This window comes from Phaenicophaeus curvirostris, chromosome 6 (genome assembly GCF_032191515.1).
Source record: "Phaenicophaeus curvirostris isolate KB17595 chromosome 6, BPBGC_Pcur_1.0, whole genome shotgun sequence".
Taxonomy (NCBI): Eukaryota; Metazoa; Chordata; class Aves; order Cuculiformes; family Cuculidae; genus Phaenicophaeus; species Phaenicophaeus curvirostris.
In genome coordinates this window covers 14,938,290-14,961,319 of record NC_091397.1, presented here as the reverse complement: position 1 = coordinate 14,961,319, position 23,030 = coordinate 14,938,290, and the positions used below count along the sequence as shown (strand labels likewise).

General features: G+C 38.8%; 1 protein-coding gene across 14 annotated transcripts in view; it reads right to left on the bottom strand.

The window, feature by feature from the left end:
• PARD3 (par-3 family cell polarity regulator) overlaps window positions 1-23,030 on the bottom strand; it is a 450,646-nt gene that overhangs the window by 124,902 nt on the left and 302,714 nt on the right. For all 14 annotated transcript variants that reach the window (XM_069859364.1, XM_069859367.1, XM_069859365.1 and 11 more), the window contains one exon: window positions 15,988-16,204. In XM_069859364.1, coding sequence (XP_069715465.1) covers window positions 15,988-16,204 — 217 coding nt within the window. The remainder of the gene's footprint in view (window positions 1-15,987; window positions 16,205-23,030) is intronic.

Sequence of the window (23,030 nt, the reverse complement as noted above, 5' to 3'; positions counted from 1 at the left end):
AATCATTGTCGTCTGCCAAATCATCCACATATTTCATTAGAATAAAGAGCTATAGAAGAAACATGCATTAGTTGATTAATGAAAAAAACACAAAAATTGATTGAGACAGAAGCTCAGAAGCATTATGTTCCTTAATAGAAAAAAGGCCATCATTAAAAATTAACAAATGGTAAGTGTCTTGAGCTATTCTGTCAGTGCTTTCTGTCTTCAAGGCATGCTCCTTTCCCTATAGTAGCAAACAACATTCAGACACACACAACCTAATACTACTCAAAGGATTTTGCAACGATTGCTGTAAGCTTTTTCACCCTGCTGTATTAGGAAAATCATAAGATTTATTTTGCAAAAGATTGTGACATGCAAAAACATCTTGTTCCTAAAATAAAATTTAATAAGCGTAAACAAGGATTCAACACAGCACAGTAACAAAAATTACCCTTGCCAGTGATGACTCGAGGGTTTACAAAACTTCCTTTCAAAGCAAAATTTATCAAGTGCTATCTTTAAAAATATGCTTGTAAGTGCAAACATTTAAAGATCTGCAACGTATTTCTAGAAATAGCCAGTTATCACATCTAATCAAATTAGTAGATCAGATTCTATTTATCAAAAGAGAATAATTGTTGGAGTGACTCAATAGCAGTACTGTTCTGACATGATACAGAAATACTCGTGTACAGGCAACAGGAGTGAAGCACTTTGATGTAGGAGATTGCAGGCATAGTTAAAATGAACATTTATAACTTTCCATTTTCCCCAGGTTTCTTTGTCTATGTTAGAACTGATAAAGCACCAATTCTTCTGGTGCAACATTCAGCTGAAGACCCCTCCCAGAAGGGTTTCCAGATAATTGTGCTGTCCCAACCCAAGAAAGAGGCATTACAAAAGATAAACAGAGAATATCTCTGGAGAGGTAACTTGTACTCTTTAGAGCAACAAGGTTTGCCTTCAAGCAATAGAGAAACTCATGGGCCCAGTCATGAACACAAAATTCAAACCAACAGAACCAAAGTGTTTATCACTCCAAATTATCAGCCTCCTCAGAAGTTGCCACCCTCTGCCTAAGTACTGTAAAGCACATGAAGGTCTTCCGTAATGTATTCATACATTTTCTCCCACCACCCTCTGCCTCATTTTCCGAACACTAAAAATGATTTTTCAGCACTATTTAGGTGGGGATTTTCGTACATCTCACCAAACTAAGGCTATTAAAAAACAACAGCAAGGACGTCACACAAATCGTGACATTTCATATACAATGTCATTGCTGATTCCCAACAACTTCCAGGAAAGAAGTGGAAACAACATATGGGATTGGTAACCGTTTCCAGCCACTTAATCTGTCTGTCTTTCTGAGTGAGTATCCTAACTTCATAGAATATGGGTATGATGCCAAAGCAAGAGACATGTCATGAGGTTTCATTCAATTATTTTCATAAACAGTTTTGATAACATTTCCTGAAAGGCATGACACAACAAGCAGAATATTATTCACACCAAGTCGCTCTCTCTTCACAACTTAAGCATTTGTAATATTTATTTCTAGCATAAAATGGTGGAACTTTTAAAAACAGATTTCTTTTACGGTGAGACCATCTGTTTGCAAATTTCTAAACATAAGATAATCTTCTGGCATTGCCTCTCATGACTGCCTAAAGCTAGCTAAGGCCATTGACAGCTCTAATAAATAAATTAATTAATTAATCACAAGAAATAAGGGAAAAAATCTAACAACTAATCCAAACAATTTCAGTTTAAAAACAGGCTGAGAAGGTCAAAGGAAGTAGGGATAATTTTACAATTATAAAATTTACTTGCTGCTGAAAGACTGAAGATTCTTCTGCTGTATGGCCGAGTCAACACAGCAAGCAATACCACAATGGACTAAGAGTCACCATAAATAACTCATTTTCATGGTGGTCAGCCATGATCTGTTAAACTGTGGATTGTGGCATCCCCGAAGGAAGCAGGAATAAAAAAAAAAAAGTGCTTCTGCTTAGATACAACTACGTTAGCAATCATCAGTGATGACAGCAACCACAGAAGCAGTACATGACATTTTAATGGAAGTTTCATAACAGTCTAAGCATTTTAAAGTTTGTTTGTGTGGCAGAAACTCTCTAATGTTGTGCATGTATTCAGAAAAGAGAGTAGTTATTGACCACAAAGTTACTTGCCCCACACTAAGTGTGCGCTATTTGTTAGTGAAGAAAGTAGCTCATACGTGTGACACAGCCAAGCTAATTCAGTCTTCTAATAGATAATGTAATCTTAATGGGCAACATATCCTTTCATTACCATCATTTAATGTACTTACAAATGCTCCTGTCCCCTCTCTCAGAGAGAATTTGTCCAGCAAGTCAGCAGTGCCCTGTTAGCTACTGGGTTACGAGATGTTAAACAGTAACTGAAAAACTGTAAATACAAATTGCACAAAAATAAAGTCTTGCTTACAAAGTAAAAGAGCAGGCTCCTGAAAAAGTCTGAGTGAAGGTCTCCAGTACATGAACTCACTTTTCACAGACTACATACATAACAGTAGACATACAACGCTCTACTTCGCAATAAATAATATTGTACATAGGGATGAAAAAAAATTCCCAAATTCTGATCATCAATAGCAGGCTACTGTTAACAGCTGCCTGACTGGTTTTGAGTCTGAAGTACAAAGTAGCTATTCTTCTATAACATAAGCATTTTTTCTTTTCTGAGTTAGGATAAAACCATCCTCCGTGCGCTGGCTGCCGAGTCCAACCGCTTCCTGCTCACACTGCACTGAACCAGTGACAAAGCCTCACCCAGCGCTCCCCACTGACAACTGCCGCCCTGCAACCATGCAGCAAGATGGGCACGTTTCTGTTGTTGCATTTGTCCCGCTCCACAGATTACTTCAAAAATTGTGGACCAATTTAGGTTATTACTAATAGTACATTGTGTGCCTCTAATTACCAGTGTCCACTAAGAGCACTTAGGGAGAGCGTTTAAACCATGGCTACTTTTCAACATGTTCTCTCCCAAACCATACTTCTAATTCCTGCTCTGTTCATTTTAATGCATTATTGTTTCAAAATACAATGCTTCAAAATTGCAAATTACATCTGGCTCAAGGGCTGATTATGAGAAATACTAGCACTTCTGCCTCTGCGTGAATAACTCTGATAATAATGAGAGATTGATTGAGCTCCAAGAAGTCCACATGATGAGAAGGGTCAATTTGAACATTTCTATTAGCTTCTTTTGTTAAATCTAACACTTTGCCAGGCCAGAGACAAATACTGCATCTGGTTACCATGATTTTTTCCAGCCGTACAGAAGTACAATTTAGAAAATGGGTACTGGTCTAAAGGCAGACCTTATGAGAAATGCTAATGAAACATAAAACCCCATCCATTTCACTGACACGCAAGAGGTGGCAGAAAAGAAAAGAGAAAAGAAAAAAGAAAAAGAGAAGTTGCAAGGGAAATTTGCCTGGCAGAAGACGAAAAAAACCCTCAGTAATACTAAGAGTCTTCATAACTCCATTTTACCGCTGAAATACTTGCTTGCATTTATATAAGCATGGCCTGCATTATGTCAACATGTGCTACAACAAGAAAATCACTGAAGATGCTCACTGAGCATGTGCAACACGCAAAGAAACAAGCACATAAATGTAATACACCAGCTAGTTAGGCCAGGAAATTGCAGTAACATTATTACAATAATTTAGTCGTGCAGCCTTGAATTTACACTGTATAAAATCAGCAAAGGTTAATACAGACACACAAAAAGTTAATCAAACTACCGGCAGTTCATCCAGAGCCTTCCAAAGATTAAAACTTCCCTACAGATCTCATTACCTAGAAATTTTACTAAGTCAGTCAGCACTTTTTTCCGTCAATTACTGAAAATACTTGTTGATACATATCTCCTAGAAAATAATCTCTCTAGGGTAAATTAAGCAATAGGTGATGTCTCTGTATCTTTAGCCTCATTCACATATTTACACTTATAGAAGGTACGGAAGGCACAGACAATTTCCAGCAGAGGACAACAGACAATGCTGAAGGATATGTGGGACAAACCTAACCAAAATATCCTTAAAGCCCAGACAAGCATGTAGCTGCCATTCGCTTCTCAGCGGATACCTACAACTCCAAACAGCAATTCCCTTTGCTGAGCTGCAGTAGCCTAGTGCTGGTGGCTGTAGGTTACAGTTCAGGGTCTCCTGTCCAATTCTGGGTTCCACAGTGCCACGTAAGTCTTCTTGGGAATAAAAAAATGAACTTTCAAAAACAAATAAATAATGCAATAGAATACTTTTACAAGTTGCTCTAGAGCACAACTCAACTAAGATACATTGAATTCCCCATAATCTATATTATCATAAAGAACAGAGGGCAAAAAATAACAGTACTTTATTTCAAAAGTTTGCTACAAAGATAGGGCTAAGGCACAGGACTTAGCCTGAGCCAAGGCTCTGATTAGTACATATTAATATGCCACTGCTGGCTTCACATACCTCTGCTTATTGTATCAGCTGAGATATTCTGCCCTCCAGCATGAAAATTTAGTTTACATACACAGTATCTTTGGGGTGGAAAATGAAGAGAGACTGTGCCACAGCAGAAGCACTGGAACAAACTATCTCTGGAGTGGATGCAAAAAGACTCAGGTGGATTGTCACTGGGAAGCCAGTTTGGCAGCAAGTCCCCACAGCAGCTGGTGCAGGGGCTTGCCCAGAGCTACCCGGAGCCCTGGAGATACCATGCATCCTGTACCTGCCAACGCTCAGAGTTTCAGCTCTCTTCATGGTAACTGAAACTGAAATAACTATATCAGTTGTGATTTACACTGCTGATTGTTTCAGGGCCAAGATGGGAGCAGAGATGTATTTCAGACTGAAAAGGTGTACAAACCAGGACTTGCACTGGACTAATTAAAGGGCAGAGACATGGAGTGGCAAGCCTTTTTGTATTCTTCCACCACATAAATAAGCTCCTAGCACAGAAGATCTCAGAACAGGACCAGCCCCAAACACCCTGACAGTTTTGTACTCATTTGTACATGCTTAGGCATTATGAAAAGTGAGTTACTGCATCTATAATTATGTAGAAAACTAGACAGATGATGCTTAAAATAAATCCTATCTTGACATCAAAGATATCTGGCTCCTGAGATGTTCTCCAAATGAGATCAGCTCTACTTATGCTGGGTGCTGCACACAGTATACAGTAATTATCAATGCCATCTCAATATTTCTACTGAATCTTTTAAGTACTGATGAAAACAGCACTGAGTCTTCGCACTTTATGTAACTTACACAAACAGTTTTCTTACTTTTCCAGTTATAAAAGTCAAATGGAATTAGCGAATTATTTGGAGCTCCACAGATTATATTAGGACTCCTACCAGTTACAGATGATGGTACTGTTGGTATTGTTACCTGCTCAGCAACATTAGACAAAAAAATATACTTTAACTGTAACGCTACACCTGAAACTCCTGCTTGTGGCAGCACGTCACGCTCCCCATTTCAGGATTTTAGCACTATGGGTTAAAGAAAGAGATAGCATCTATAATAACACTGTGAAATAGTTGAGATTTATTTGTGGTATGTTGCTGCTGAAATGTGTAATAGCAATTCAACTTGCATTCTAAATAATGCTGGCACACCTGGTGTTGAATATGCTAGAAGCAATTGCAATTGGTATAAAAATATATTACTTTCATTATTGTGATACTAAAAAATGCTGATACAGCTGAGATTCTAGATGTATATTTGTTATTAGATCCTCTGTTTCAGAACTGTTAGAACTAATCTATAAAATTCATTTCTGATTAGGTATTTTCTTACTAAGTACCACATATAACGGCATAGCAGAAAAAGAGGAAATCTATATGCATTTTTAGTCATCCATTCACCTTCAAATTAAACTCAACAGAAGCATCTGGAAGCCTTAGATAGTGTATGGTTTTAGCATATAAATATTACATATTTTGACAACACAGGAAACACCACAGGACATCAAAGCCCTTGGAGACATGAGCATGGACAAGATACTACCCCATTTTTAAAATGAAAAAACAGTTCCTCTTGAAAGCTTAAGCAACTTGCCAAACTCCCGGAGATGTCTGTACAACATAAGGACTAACTCTCTGTGAATTACATTGACACAGTAGGGTCTACGAAGTTAATATATCTACTGAAATAGTTATTTTTAACAGAATTTCTCTACCAAGACAGCATTACCAACATACTTTAAATGTATAGCACACACTCTTCAAAACATTTGTATCAGTAGCATGCTATTGTATCTGTTAAAAAATAATTAAGAACATCAAATAGTTCCATGAAACCATACTATGTTCTTTTTTCTTTTCAGACTAGGAGCTACACGAGTAACATCAAAAAAACCTAAAAAGAGTGCTAAGATGTGTAGAAACTATGCATTTATCTTCTGCAGAAGCAAACATTTCAAAATTTACTGTTAATCACATCATCAACTAGCCCAAACGTACACTGTAAAACTAGTTCATGAACTGAAAGCATTACAGCAGGGTCTATTTTACAAACTTCTATAGCCTTTTCTAGCACTCCTGCTTATTGTAAGTTTGCACAGAAGCAGTAAAAGTTAATATGCAGTGGAATACTACAGTAACTGCTGAAATGTTATTGCACATCAGAAAGGTTTACTGCTACTTTGCAAACATGCTTACTTGAGTACCATAAAACACTGACATAATGAGTCAGATCTACTGCAGTGCATTGCAATCACATCCTCTCACCTGTAATGTAATAGCAGCTCCTTGAGACAAAAGTAATTCTAAAAAATCTGTGAAAGACATTTTTGTATATGATATACTACAAATTGTGTTAGTATTTTGGCATTAGGTAAATATACAGCAAATCATCAGTAACTGGACAAATTCATAAGAACGGAATATACAGACATCACTATTTTGTCCTTCAACACACAGGCATCATGTGAAGACAACCTTGAGCAGCACACTATTGAAAGCCTGGAAGACAGAACTGTAAAGAATTGCTATAGTGCTACTCTGTTCTGGTACCCCACTCTTGACATCTACTAATGACCACTGCAGACACAAAATATTGGGGTACAGGGACTTAGCAGGGATCATTTAATTCTGCGTGCTGTATTCTTATGTTCTTACACTAAACTCTAGAGAGTTTACCAAACATGGAAGGAATTAACGCTTTCTCCCTGCCCAAAAGTAATATAAAGTTTCTTCTTTTATGACTGACAACTACAAATGCCTGAGATGCTACTTGACATCCATGCTTTGAAAATCAGACAACCAAGCCTAACAGATGCTGGTTCAAGACTATTTAGAACACAATGCTTGGAAGCACAGTACAAATAATCTGCTTACAGATAACTTCTTCCTTAATATTAAGCATGCAACAGGTGGCTTGCAGTCACAAATGCCTGCTTAGCTGCATTATTTCCTATATTCTTGGCGTTCAAGAAACTGTGAGGGCAGCAAGTCCCCAAGGGTATACATGTAACAATAATCCTTTAAAATTTCAACTTTTTGGGTTACAATCTCACTGCACACACACATGTTCTTGCTTCAGGAGAAGTACAAGTACAGGTTGATTGATTCAGGATTTTTGTACCAGTGATTATTCAGTGCATCTTGTTCCTATTGCCTTTTACTGAGGAGAAACACTTTTTACCAGGACAGTGGTTAAGCACTGGAACAGGCTGCCGAGAGAGGCTGCTGAGTCTCCATCACTGGAGGTATCTGAAACTCAACTGGGTGTGACACTCAGCTGATGAAACATTGAAGCTGGACTGCTGTGAATGGAAGCTGTATCAAGAAGAGTCAGTGCAGTATTTTCAATATCTCCTCAGTTCGTTCTAATTCTATCTTTTTTTCCCATCCAGAAGCCATCAACAGATTCAAAGCGGGGAAAACACTACTTGCACACCCCATTGTCATTGTTTTTCTAATATTTCCTTCTCTGTTGTCCTTTCTAAAAAAATTTTGTTCCTCTTATTTTTCCCTGAAACAGCAACTTAAAGGCCTATATAAGCCCTCTGAACGCCTTATACCCACTATTTTCTTATTGCATTCACAGAAATACAAGGGTATGCACTATCTATTATTTTCTTACCATATTCAGAGAAATGCAGGGGCTCAAAAACTATTTTGATTGTGGTATATTCTATTCCAGAAATATTACTGGTTAATAGCCATTTTGCCAATTTCAATGAAGTGTTTTATAACTCTGTCTTTAATGATAATTTCACTACACAACAGTAGAACACGTGGAAACCTTAAAAAGAAGCATCAGCCTGCCAACTTACCATGAATACAGATCACTGCTCCCAAGAAACGAAACACAGTAGTAAGTTGAAACTTTTCCTTTTAGGAAAGTTCAGCAGCCCTGCAGCTGCCAACTTAAGTACCTCAAGTAACTATGACTTAATAGCCTATGTCATCTTCAGCTATAAAAATATATTAAGTTGCATTAAATTTCATCTAAGTCATTATCCTATTCCTGTTTTTAAAAAGGATGTTCAAAAAGACTCAGCTTTAAAAACATAACCTACAGCATCTGTAGTGTATATCAATGTATAGGTGTCATTAGAAGCAAATTACATCTCTAAAGAATATTTCCAACAGACAATGAAACAATCACTAATACAGCTTTTCATCTAACAAACCCTTCATGTCTTGAGACAGTATTTATTTACCATACTTTGTTATGGACTAGCACACTGCCTAGTTAGTCTTCAATTATCACATCAGGCGGTGGAAAAAATCCTATTTCTATATGAGGTAAAACTAAATTGACTTTGAATCTCTGAACTGTCAACCAATTCTTCTGTGAAAAGGCTTGCTTTGCAGAGATTATAAAGTAGGTGTCATCCTTGACACTTGTGTTCTATATTCATCTGGCAGGCCTGGAAGAGAAGCACCACAGAACATCGGGCAGGATGGTGGAGGGCTCAGCTGTCACACCGCCTGCCTCCCTCACTTGCTTTGCAGGCAGAGACAGTGCTGTAGGTGTCAAAGGTTCTCTATTTAAACTCGCTGACAAGCAAAGGAAGAATACTGGAAGAATATGTTAGCAGCCACTATGAACTCATCTCTAGTATCAGGTCATCCTGACACTTATTTCTGGATGTTAGAAACAAAAGCCCTGATGCTATTGAAAAAGAAAGAGAAAAAAAAAAAAAGAAAGAAAGAAAACCTATACAACATACCCCCATCAGATTTACAAGTTCAAGATTAACTCTGGGAAAATCCAGCGTTAAGAGTACATAGAGCAAAGCCCTACTTTCTGTCAGAATGACAAACTAGAAAGCCACATACAATTATGTTAATCTCTCACTTCCAATCTCCCTCATACAATCACACCGTTGCTTTCCGTGTTTTATTTAAAAGTCACAGAGTGTACTAACCATTTAATGAAGCTGCATTCCTTAAATCTCTGAGAGATTATGTGAAGATGTTTGGTTTAGAAACATGGATTTGCTATTTCATTGCCCCCACTCAAATGACATCTTAGTCAAAGTGTGTTTGGAGCTGCAGGCAACGAAACACATCTCCCCAAAGCAACTGATTCCACCAAGTAGAAATAAACAGGAAAGTGAAAAAATGTAGAGAGGAAGGAGCATGGCCACAGCTTGCCTTTCCAAAACAGAAAAGCTATTTTCAATCAAGCTTATCTCTTTCAATCCCTTATTTACTTCTAATTGGAAAGAAGGAAGTGAAGAACATGAAATTGCTCTAAAAGATGCTTAGAAAAGTCCTGGGTAATCGTCTGCATCAAACATGACAATTTGCTACACAGTTGATTTCATTTGAAAGCCTTTTCTGACTCTGTGCATCCCAGAGGCTGGATGAAACTTTGCAAATGGATCTGGACAAGGTAGCACAGAAAAGAAGGTGCCATTAGCTGTATCCAGCTTGCAGCCAGGATGAGGACTGTGCTTCTCTGAAGCTTGAAAAGGCATCATGCTTAGACCCTGCATCTAGGATTGTACCAGGCTGCACACTTTCTAGCCGGTGGCAGAAGAGAGAAAACAGATGTGGACTTAATGATAGCCGTGCCAGCTGGTTCATAGTAGTAGCAGGCAAAAAACAGAGCACAAATAGCCCTAGATTCCATTTACCTGTGCAATGACCCAGCTCTGGGTTTCTGATGAAAGTCTCAGCACAACCACCGCAAGCTGTCAGCAGTGTGCTCAGGTGAGCATTAGCAAACCCAGGCACAATTCAGTGTGTGAGCAACGAGCTCTGAAGTTTGAAATGATACAACTGACAGGTGTTTAGTCAATGACCTCCTCCTCTGTGTTCTAAGGCTCAAGATTTATGGTGCTTTGTGCCATGAGTAGAGAAGTAAAGAAGAAAAAAAAAACTTTTGGACCTCATTCCCATGTTTTCTATTAAGTCGATACATCAGTAAGTGTCATTTACCAATATGAAGTCTTATTAGTCATGCTTCCAAGGAAAATCCAATTATTGCTCTACTTAAGCTATTGAATGATGAAAATCAGGCCATGGATTTTATTTTATTGAGTTTGAGGTGGTTTCCAGTCCTGTTGATTAGGGTATAATTCAACAGTATTTTACGCAACTCAGATACCTTTCTGTCATGTGCCTGCTTAAAAGTCTGAAGGTTGTTATTAAATGAAAGAGAAAGAAGGTAATTATTAGATCACTGGTAGAACCCTTGTGATTTGCTTTTCATCTCCTCACAGACATTACAAAGAGAAAACTTAAATGAAAACCAGAGTAGGCAGTACAAGGAAGTCATGTAAAAAGCAACAGAAATGCATGTAGGTTATTTGCCCAAATGCCCAGTCAGAGGCCTCAGATGGCTGATGTGGTTGAAATGTGTAATTCAAAGCTACAAATAATATGTTTATGAACCTGGACATGTCCAATGAACCTTGGAAACAGCTGTGTGAGGAGGGAAAGAATAGTATATCTGATTTCAGCTAAACAAGGTTGCAAACTAAATTATCTATTTTCTCTCACAGAACTGGAAGATAGTACGCTGCAAAGCTCCCAGTAATCATTTTAAATGTAATGAAATCTAATTAGGATTAGATTTTAATTGTAATCTGTAAATATTACATTTGCATTGGCAATCCAGAGCACTGATTCACCCACCTGTATGCTACAGTAGTTAAGAGAAGAATCAAAGTTTAGTTACCACGTGCTACAGCTTCACATTTCCACCATCATTACAGGCCAGATTTTGAAATACACAGCCTCCAGTACTAAAACACCTATTTACATGATTAATTTTAGGCATACTGTCATGTTCCATGAATTTCAATGCACAGTGCTCATGTTCTGTATTGAAAAGTTATGTTTATATGAAACTGAGGTATTAACTCCTACAGCAGAAAATTTGCTTATTTCACATAACATATTTATTCACAGATACTTCAAATTGTATTACAACCATTTCAGAAGCAACCTTCAAAACCAATGCAGATATTTTTTTGCTTAAACTGAAGTTTAAGACACAATGTGCATACCACCTACCTCTTGTTGTCGTCAGCAATTCCCCACGTAAACTCTAATACACTGTCTGTATTTGTAAATCCATTTTTATCCAATCATATTGATGTCTCCTTGTTTTACTATCAAACAGTGACTGTTCCTCCAATATTTTCAGTGAGACATGACTAGATAGCTTGGCCTCCATAATCCCTTCCACACTTTGGAAAACAAGTTGCTCTTTCCCCCTCCTTATTCTCAACATCATGGTAGTTCCGTTTCTTTTAAAGATGTTATTCCTCAGATATATTGTTTCCAGAAACTGATTACTTGCTGAACAAAATTTCTCTTTCATAAAAGTCTTCAATGAGACTTCTCTTATACAAGCTCCCCAGTAAGGGCATGGCTGTCTACTTGCAAATGAGATAAATAATTTCTGCAAAAAGCAGCATAACAACAGTGATGTCACGGCCTTACAGAATCATGGTTCAGGGAATATCATAGAGGAAAATTATATATGCCTTGATGAAGCTGGGGAAAGATGCGAGCTATGACTTCATTTTCCTATCTACCTATTAGTTCACAGTCCCAGTTACCCATCTAGAAACTATATCCAAGCTTGTATGCTAAGAATAAGCATGAATTAAGTACAGGGATCTTAAGCGATCAGCTGCACCACAGCAGTGTCATTTCATCATCACCCTCATCTCATACCTCCCTATCTTACATCCTGAGGGCACCCAGTTTCATAAATGAAAATACCCTCTACGTGGCAGGGGCAGGAGGAGGGGAAAAGAAGGTGGCATATGCTATTTTCCCACTTAGGGGAGGAATGTCAGAGAATTGCACAACGTAGAAGCCCATCAAATTACTGTATCCCTACCAGCGCTAATTACAGATGCGCTGTTTGAAACTGTGAAGCCTCTTTCTTAAGGCAGCACTATGACTTATTTATCAACTGATTAGTTTCGTCAGGTTGATTTTTAGCATGAAGCAAAATCTCTAATTAAAAATAAACAAAATCATGCTCAGAAGTAACACATTTTAGATTGCACTTGGAGACGCTTACAGATTTTTATAATGTTCTGATCTTGAAACACACCTATTAAACCTGCCTTAGTGCAACACAGAAATTAGCAGAATTTCATATCCGCTTTCCAAAAACTACTTGCTCAGCTGGTACTGGCCCTCCAGACCCCCCCCTAAATGCCACGAACGGAGGAACTGCACAGACTCTCCCTGGTATGGGGTTAAAGCCATGGGACATGGCACATGAACCTACTGAAGAGATAAGATGGACAAGAGTGATGCAATTATTCAGGTAAAATAAAAAAATTCAGGTATAACCAAAGCTCTGCAGCATCTGCACCTCCATCAATAGACCAATACTTTTGTTCGTTACTCATCTAGGTTTACTTTGCCCTATATTCATCTGAGAAAAGAAAGAAACTTCTCAGACAAATGACAAATTTAAATAAATTATTCTGTTCTGCCCTGAAATGTCAGTTTGAAAAAAGAAATACACACATGCTCAGACAGATTTATTTCACAATGAGAAGGCTGAACTTTCAGACTGTCCACAGCCCAATGTCAGCAAAGGTCCTCTGGAAATAACAAGAGTTGTGCGTGTCAGAGCCGTACAGGCTGCACCCTGCATTTTGCAGTTCTTCACTGTTACACCAATTCTTTTTAGGATGTTTGATACAAGCAGTAAAACAATGGAACTGCTTAAAAGATTTACTTATGATTTTAACATGCTACTGGAATCATCCAGGGATTTCACAGAAATGATGACGAGGTGCTGAAGGATAAATGTAACCTAGGGTTCTCTAGTGGGAGTTTCCATCGCACAATACAGTTTAATGAAGATCCCAGTAGCAAATCCTAAGATCTCAACTGAAGGCAATGCGACTTATTTTTATACATCCCATAGTCTCCACTTTATGAGCTGCCGGTTTGCATAAAGCCAATAAAAAGCCCCTTGGCCAAATACAGACATTGGAATAAAGTGTCAGTTAACAGCAATTTCACCCTGCAAGCGATCTTGCCCATACAAGCTAATAAGAAAGATTACTTTAAGATAACAGCACGAAAAAAGGAAGGAAAAAAGTGAAAAAGGAGAAAAGAAGAAGAGCAACAAAGAAATCACAATGTTGCGCAGAACCAAAACATCCAATTATGCTTTGATCATGGCTTGAATTTTAAATGTTACTGCCATCGTTCTTCTTTCAGTGGTTACTTGATGTCTGTGATACATGTCAGATGTACAGAAAACCAAAGCATGTTATAGGCAGTAGTAGCTTATCTTGCAGACATAATAAAGCTCATGGCTCAAACATCATTGAGAAGCCTGTCAACAAAGCAAATCAAGCACTGAGTAGAAATGAGGCATAATGCTTAATTCCTTCAATCAGCATTTTCCTGCTTGCCAGAAGCACCTCTTTTGGGTGGGCTGACAAGGTGCAAGCTAATTTACAGAGCCAGGACTCTTCAATTGCATCTGGATCGCACTGCTCCCACGTTAATTAAGAGGAGACTGAAAAGTGAAGTTCACTGAGAAATGGTAGTGAGGGAAAAAACTAACTCAAGGAAACGTTGACTGTTATGAAGAGCAAACAACAAAGCGATCATCAGATCTTTGTATCAGTCAAATTACTGTTGTTTCCAGCTTAAAGTTTTCAGAAGCATTATACTGAGCATACAGACAAGGTTACTTCCTACTTAGGTGGGAGCATCTGATTAAAAATTGTATTAATTTCCACTTTCACACTCATTTCCATGTAGAGCAATTGAAAATGATGCAGGAGGACCAGACATTAGGCTCGTAGGCTTGAGGGCACAAAGGAGCCAACAAGCCCCGCACCAGGATAGTTCTCCGGAACATGACAGCTCCTCTCTTTGGATTGTATCCTCTGTAATTCAGCCCTTTGCCTGCGTACCAAAGCTTGCAAAATGAAGCAGCTGTCTCACAGGTCTTCAGGGTACTAGGAATGTTACCCAGGAGGAAACAGAGGAGCATGGAGCCACCTAAGCTTTCTAGATGCTGTAAACACTTTCTGACATGAACTCACAAGATAGCACTTGTGACTGCTACCCAATAAGCTACTTTGAGACCATAGAATTTATCATGTATAAAGTGCCTCAATATGACCTGTTGTTTCTGCTGTACAAAAATGGCAAAAGTATCAGTCAGCACTTTGTATCTTTAACCTTCCCCGGTCCCCAGCAAGGGGTGCAACTCTCTGCTCCAGGCTTGAATTCAGGTAGGCAAACACCCACAAGATGAGGGCATCCTTGTGGGACTCAAAGAGGACCAAGCTGAACTGCTCTCCTCATGTCTGAAGTAGGATCATCTCCTATGACACTTCTGGTGCTCTGCAGCACATGCTGTCTAACAACCTGGTATTATTTTGTGTTATCTAAACACACATTCTAAGTAATTCCTTCCAGTTACTGCTTTTTTTCCCCCAATTAACTAGTTTTTCTATTAATTAATTCTGTACTACAATCCTCAGACATAGTAGAACTCTCAAGAACCTACACAGTTGCAACACAGGTTCCATTAACGCTTTACAGGATAAAGAAGATAATAGGATGAAAGTTAACCAAAGTTCCACTTGCATATTTCCAGAGCAGAATACCTGTTAATAAATCTTCAAAATAAGGCTGGTATTTAATTTTAAAATTAATCAATTAATAAATCACTGGACATACAAAAGAAAACAAACAATGCCTTAATGCTTTTTTCTTGGAAATACATTTATTTACTTTACCTAGCTAAAAGAAAGACTGATTTTCTTTCTCTCTCACCCCTTCCCACAAGTGATCAAAGGTGTTCGTCACATTTCAACATTTACCCAGAACAGCAGGGTGTCCCTCAACAGTCTGCCCCTTTCAGATGACTAGTCTCTGCTGAAAAGATGACTCCTTTCAAAAAACCTCAGTGCTTGCTAAAACTCAGGTCTTTCACTGACCCCTTCTCCAGACTGTGGGTTCTCAGAGCACACAGCCTTAACTTAGATCCTGTTTTCCTTGAGAGGTGCACGCTGTTTTTCAATTTCAAATTGATTCACCTCTTTCGTATCATGCCTCCATTAACAGTCTTAACAGTAAAGCAAAGAAAAACACACATTTAGTAACACACAAGCTTTGGGTACAGTATTAGGAACAGCACAGTTTAAGAAAAAAATAACACTCAAAACTGCTTGACCTGTCAAAGGATATGCGCTTTTAGACATCATCACAAAATCTTTCCAAGATCAAGCAGTCTGTTGCTTAAAACCATTTTTTTCGCAGCCCCTTTAGCCTGCCAGTTATCTTCTCTTCTATTCTGAGCTGCTTCCCTTCCATGACACCACTTAAGGGCTCAGAAACTAAAGAGATCAGCCTACATATATCATGTGTGTTTATGTATAGTAAAATACGGCCTCAGCAAACAGTCACAATTTAAATGAATATCTAAAAGATGGAACTCCATTTCAGAATTCATTCTTACATTCATTACAAATCACCTACCTGAACATGTCTCCTAAGCCCTTCAGCATTCCTTTCTTTGCTTTAATTTTATCCTTCTCTTTATCTCGATCTTTCTTCTTTTCCTTTCCAGACTTTTTCCTGTCACCTTTATCTTGGCTTCCATTCATCTGTCTCTCTAATGAGTGGGATGGCTGGTCACTGGCTGTGGACACAGACTCTCTACCAGATCTTGAGCTCTCCTCTGTGTCTTCCTCCACTGAAAGCACAAATTATGAAACATGAGTGAGGTAAGAACAAACAAAGGCAGGCTTTGGGATATTTTGTGTAATGTATTTTGAAGCAGGATATATGCACAACCACAAAATACTGCTTTTTTTTCCATAATCAGTATCAGCTCACATGGGGATTTCCTGGAATGTTCATTTTGCACTATTAAAGTGTTCAAAGCAAGGAATTCACCTTTGCAGAACACTCTGTAAAACAGGATTCATGCTTTGTGGGTACTCTAAATAATATATGGATTAACAGAGGATTAGTAAAGTAACGTTAATTGGACCATTTAGTTTCAGTATTTAAATCAGTTGAGGAGAGCTTTAGAAAAATCTTCAAGAAGAAACAACAGCAGTGCAGCACTCCTTGTCAGTAAATTCTTAGTAATACTCTCATAAAAATATGAAAATCATTAAGGATTGTTAACCTTCAACACAAGCCTTAACAAACTTTTTCTTCTGCTGCAAGTAACGTAATGGTTTTGTCACACAACTTCACTTCCTGGAGCAGTTTAAAACACAACATGCACCATGATTTTTATTCTTCGTTGAGACAGGGCATGAAGAGGACTAAATAAAATCCTTTAAGGGCAGATAACACGTTTCTTCTCCATTTCTATTCCAAGAGCAATACTCAGAGTATACTGAAGTATACCCAAGGTTAGGTTTAGCACATGCATTTCAGAAAGTTTGAAAGAAAAATTAGCAGAAGAAACTAGCCATTCAAAACCTGAAAACTCTGCCAATAGCTCATGCAACAGAATTCTATCACCATTTTGATTCAAAGCCAAAACAAAAAAATTACACTGCACGGCTAGTGAAGCTGTGACCTCCCAGGAGCTCTAATACTTTATATCATCACATTAAAAGTATGTCTACACCATCTCCAAATTTTCCAACAGACACTACAAAGCTTTAGGATCACAGATACATACTTCATGCTTTCTCCTGTAGTTCTAATAAACACAAAGACTCCAAACAACTTTTGGCAGTAAAAGTTGAATAATACAGTTTTGCGTTATAATTTTTTGTATTCAATAAGATTTGGAAATGGCCATGGCCATTTTTTAGCTTACCATATGTTTACTTGCTTCTTTTTATTATTCCTACTAATGTTGTTGTTTCTCAGTGTTCCTCAGTGACTCTTCTACAGCCAACAGTAGCATGTAATGCTTCAAAACTAGGCATATACTATAGAATATAAACTTGCTTTTCTTAATCACCATTCAAATTCACCTTACAAGTAATTTATTGAATTTGAAAAGTCTAGAAATCACTGACTAAAAAACATATGATATAGTCTGTTCTCTCCCTCAGACACCTGCCTGCAAAATACTATTTATTCATCAATATTACAATACACTGACCTGTCTGATAGATCTAGCATTTACTCACTGAGTATCCCAAGATTTCTATAAATATTATCCAATCCTGGAATACCACATAAATATATTTCAAGAAAAACAAAATATCAGATAAATCAACACTAATAACTATTTTTTAATCTTAACTCATAGTCAGAAGTACAAACCAGTAGGAAAAAAAAAAAGGAAAAATAAAAAAGGCCAAGTCTTGGCATTTCATATTAACTTGTCTTCATGACTGCTATGAGTTAAGTGGATAATACAGTTTCTCAATTGTAGGCAAAAGTTTAACTCTATTTTAGAAAATTAATAGACCTTTCTTATATGTGCGCTGTACTAGCTGTACTCATACTTTTTTGGTCACACTGTTTCTTAATCAATGTCTGGGATGATATTTAGTTATTATTAAAAGTGTAGTTGAAAACCACTTTGGAAAAGAAATGCTAATTTTTTGCATGCTAATTTATAGCTACAATCTGTTCCAGTTAAAATCAACTAGACATTTAAAAGATCGTACTTGCAAATGAATATAATTAGTAAAAAAAAGTACTAAATTTCTGACAAATTCTGAAGTCAAATGCTTACTTGGTACTTCATTGCTAGACTTTTAAAGATGAATCAATCCTGACCAATGCTTGTTCACATTTATCTAACAATTCATTAAATTAATCCTAAACAAGTATTAAATGCACTGTGCTATGCTGAGTTGTTGAACTACTTGTCGTAATGTTTCCTATTCTTATTTATTCTGCATATTCAATGGAGATAATATTGCCTCCTTTCCACATTTGTGCTTCAATAAATATTTGTCTGTCACATTCAGTTTGCTTGCAATTAACTCCATAAATTAGACTGAGCTTTGTGAACCAGGATGCTTGTTCTCCTGGAATAAACACTAGTGTCTCTACTGGAGTAACTAGAATTCCAGTTTTACTTATAAAGACAAAACATAAAGAAATTTGTTTCACTTTTATGCAGCACAGTCATTCTGCAATTAACATACACCTAATTACTAGTGTTTAGAATAAATGCAAATGCTGCTCAATTAAAATTCAAGCCCAGGCTACAAATGGAACTTCTAATTTTTGTTGAGCTGCAGTAACGACATTAGGTTACTGCAAAACGCAGGATGTATTTGTTTTGGTACTGTTATTTCCTTTCTTTCAAGCAACCTCCTGCCTCCCATTCAGGATGCTGAAGCCAAAAAAATTATATTGGAGTATACTTTAAACATCAATTAAACCTGAGAACTAGTGTCATTTCATGAACCACACTGTACTATGGAGAACTACACAAACAGGTATTATGAAGCTATTCTCCTAATTAGGCCATAAAATGGAAAAGATGCACATGAGGAATCAAAGCTACTTAATGTGAAGCTATTTTGCCACTAAGCTTCTAGGCCTCTTATTGCGATATTTAATACAGCCCTAGATTCCAGCAATTAAGATTCAGCAAAAGATTAGAAAGCTTTGTCAATTTCTCCAAACCCAAATGCCTTGTTCTCATTCAAGACGCTAAAGATAAACATTTTGCTTCCAGTCAGCTATTTCAAGTATTAAGGAAAACAAAAAAACAGGAAAAATGATCTGCAAAAGCTGCACACCCACACGTTTCCACAAATATTACTTCTTTACAGCCATTAAAACTCACAGCCATCTTCTCAAATACTTTTTAAAATGTTACCCCAGATCTGGTCACTGTTATCCGATTTTCATCCTATATTTAATAATTTAATAGCACGTTTTTCCAAGGACAGCAAGTACATTCAGAAGTTAGTCAGTCTCTTTGCCACATATGCTACCTTTATTTTTATAGGTTTTGTATATGAGGTGATGACACATTAAGAATTCTTCTATACAATATATTGCAACGCTATTATTCACTACTGTAAAAAAGGAAGAAAGAAGCACTTTTAGCACTGAAATACTTGGAGGAGAAAAAATTCAAGTATGACAAATGGATCCAATCTCAAGGGCATCAGCAAATTGACCATCAACATGTTTGCCTGAGTTTTCTAATGAGAGAAAGGCACATTTTAATTTCAAACAATTATGGAATAATTAAATACAATTAAAAAAAAACTTAGGCAATGTCATTATGGCAGCAGCAGGGCATTAGTTACATTATGACCAGATTATTAAATTAAGGGAGAGGGTCCTTAAGGGCAAGGAAGCCCATGAGGGCTGGGCGCTCTTCAAGAAGGAAATCCTGGCAGCATAGGAGCAAACTGTCCTCATGTGCCAGAAAATGAACCGGTGGGAAAAAAACCACCTTGGTTGAGCAGGGAGACCTGAGTGGACATAAAAAAGAAGAGGAATGTCTATGAGCTTTGGAAGAAGGGACAGGCATTTTTGGTGGACTACAGGAAGGAAGTGAGATCATGCAGAGGAAAAATCAGGAGGGCTAAACCCAGCTCGAACTCAGACTGGCCAATTCTATGAAAGGTAATAAAAAATCTTTCTACAACTACATCAATCGTAAAAGGAGGACCAGGGAGAATATTCAGTCTCTACTGGATGCAGAGGGAACAACTGTGACAAAGGATGAGGACAAGGCTGAGGTACTTAATGCCTTCTTTGCTTTAGTCTTTAATAGTAAGGAAAGCTCTTCCCTGTGTGTACATCCCCAGGAGTTAGAGGAGCAGAAAAAAGCTCCCGTGATCCAAGAGGAGGTGATCAGAGACTTGCTTGGCCAATTAGACACTCACAAGTCTATGGGGCCAGATGAGATCCACCCAAGAGTATTGAGAGAGCTGGCAGATGTGCTTGTCAAACCCCTTTCCATCATCTTCCAGCAGTCCTGGAAGACTGGGGAAGTTCCACTGGATTGGAGGCTGGCTGATGTTGTGCCCATCTACAAGAAGGGTCGCAGGGAGGATCCAGGGAACTACAAGCCTGTCAGTCTGACCTCAGTGCCAGGAAAAGTCATGGAGCAGGTGATCTTGAGTGCTATCATGAAGCACATGCAAGAGAACCGGGTGATCAGGCCCAGTCAACACGGGTTCACAAAAGGCAGGTCCTGCCAAACTAACCTGATCGCCTCCTATGACAAAGTGACCCGCTTAATGGATGAGGGAAAGGCTGTGGATGGATCTTCCTGGACTTCAGCAAAGCCTTTGACACAGTTTCTCACAGCATTCTGCTTGAGAAACTGTCAGCCTCTGGCCTGGACAGGCGCACACTCTCCTGGGTGGAAAACTGGTTGGCTGGCCGGGCCCAGAGAGTGGTGGGAAATGGTGTGAAATCCAGCTGGAGGCCAGTGACAAGTGGGGTTCCCCAGGGCTCAGTGCTGGGTCCAGCCCTGTTCAATGTCTTTATCAATGACCTGGATGAAGGCATCGAGTGCACCCTTAGCAAGTTTGCAAACGACACTAAGCTGGGTGGAAGTGTCGATCTGCTGGAGGGTAGAGAGGCTCTGCAAAGGGATCTGAACAGGCTGGACCACTGGGCTGAGTCCAATGGCATGAGGTTTAACAAGACCAAATGCCGGGTCCTGCACTTGGGACACAACAACCCTATGCAGTGCTACAGACTAGGAGAAGTCTGGCCAGAAAGCTGCCTGGAGGAGAGGCACCTGGGGGTGTTGGTTGACAGCCGAATGAACATGAGCCAGCAGTGTGCCCAGGTGGCCAAGAAGGCCAATGGCATCTTGGCTTGTATCAGAAATGGTGTGACCAGCAGCTCCAGGGAGGTTATTCTCCCCCTGTACTCAGCACTGGCGAGACCGCTCCTTGAACACTGTGTTCAGTTCTGGGCCCCTCACCACAAGAAGGATGTTGAGGCTCTGGAGAGAGTCCAGAGAAGAGCAACGAAGCTGGTGAAGGGGCTGGAGAACAAGTCTTATGAGGAGCGGCTGAGAGAGCTGGGGTTGTTTAGCCTGGAGAAGAGGAGGCTGATGGGAGACCTTATTGTTCTCTACAACTACCTGAAAGGAGGTTTTAGAGAGGAGGGTGCTGGCCTCTTCTCACAAGTGACAGGGGACAGGACAAGAGGGAATGGCCTCAAGCTGCACCAGCAGAGGTTCAGACTGGATATCAGGAAAAAAATTTTCACAGAATGCATCATCGGGCACTGGCACAGGCTGCCCAGGGAGGTGGTTGAGTCACCATCCCAGGAACTATTTAGAAGACAGGTGGATGAGGCGCTCAGGGACATGGTTTAGTGGCAGATAGGAATGGTTGGACTCAGTGATCCAAGAGGTCTTTTCCAACCTGGTGGTTCCATGATTCTACGATATTTGTACGTGCCCAGGCTTTGTCCTGCTGAAGGCTCTGTTTGATAAATTTTCTGGAACCTGAGGCCATGTATAATCTATATGAAGTGAAGCAGACTGCAGTGCTTACAGTTGTAACACAGATACAAACCTTTTCAGAAAGACAGGCTGAGGACCTGTCATTTTGTTCTTCTCCCAGGCAACATACAGTTGGGCCAGCTCTTAAGCTCCCACTGCCACCATGAGAAGGAACAGACTTCAAGGACTCAATTCTGTCCAACCAACTTACTATATTTGCTTTGCTACTCATCTCCCTCTATTAACCTGGCACTGCAAATTTCTGAATTACTCCTTAGATGTTTTTCCTATAATATACAAAAGCTACTAAAACACAAATCAACAGAATGAACAGTTCTATGCACATAACTTGGTCACACTTTGCTCAGCACTTCTTTATCCTGTGAGATTTGAAAACAGCCTCGCTCCTGGTCTCCCAGGGCTCTGAGATGGCTCTTAATTCACCACTGCTAGACGACTTCATCCATAGAGAGAGATGAGGGCAAAGACTCACCCATGGCATTTCAACTTCAGCCAGAAGGCTTCATCTGATTTCTGCTGCTCCCATGCAAATGATGCAAATACTTCCTTGCTACTCTATGCACATTGCATCAACAAGCTCAAAACCTCTTGTAGTAATCTCATAAAACTATACTTACCTAGAAAAATTTAATGAGAACATTTTTGCTATGTTTTTGACCATAGGAAGTTAAACTACCTGTAACTTCTGGATAAGCCTTGGCTATCTAATCCTCAAAACAGGATATTACTCTCAATGGACTCACACCAAACAAGGCCTTTTAGAAAACCACAGCCTTATGTCCCAAAAGACCACAGGCGTGTGGTCTGAGTGAATGATCAGGATCACTATGCATTTTCTCATACCTATTCTTCTACTAGTTGGACACAGAGACCAGAGACCGATAGCACCAGACGAGCACTTAGCCTCTCTGCTGCATGAAATTGCTGGGTTGCTGGAAAAGCAAAGCAGAATTAATTCTGTTCGTAACTACCTTTGAGAAGAGTGACTGGCAAAATAACGTCCCTTCTAGCCCCAGAACACTTTTAGAAACAGGCAGATTTTTTTTTTAAGAAAAGGAGAGTTTTAAAAAAACTAAACAAGCGACGACACAAGCAGCTTACAAAAGAATACCAGGGAGTGATGCTTATGAAATAC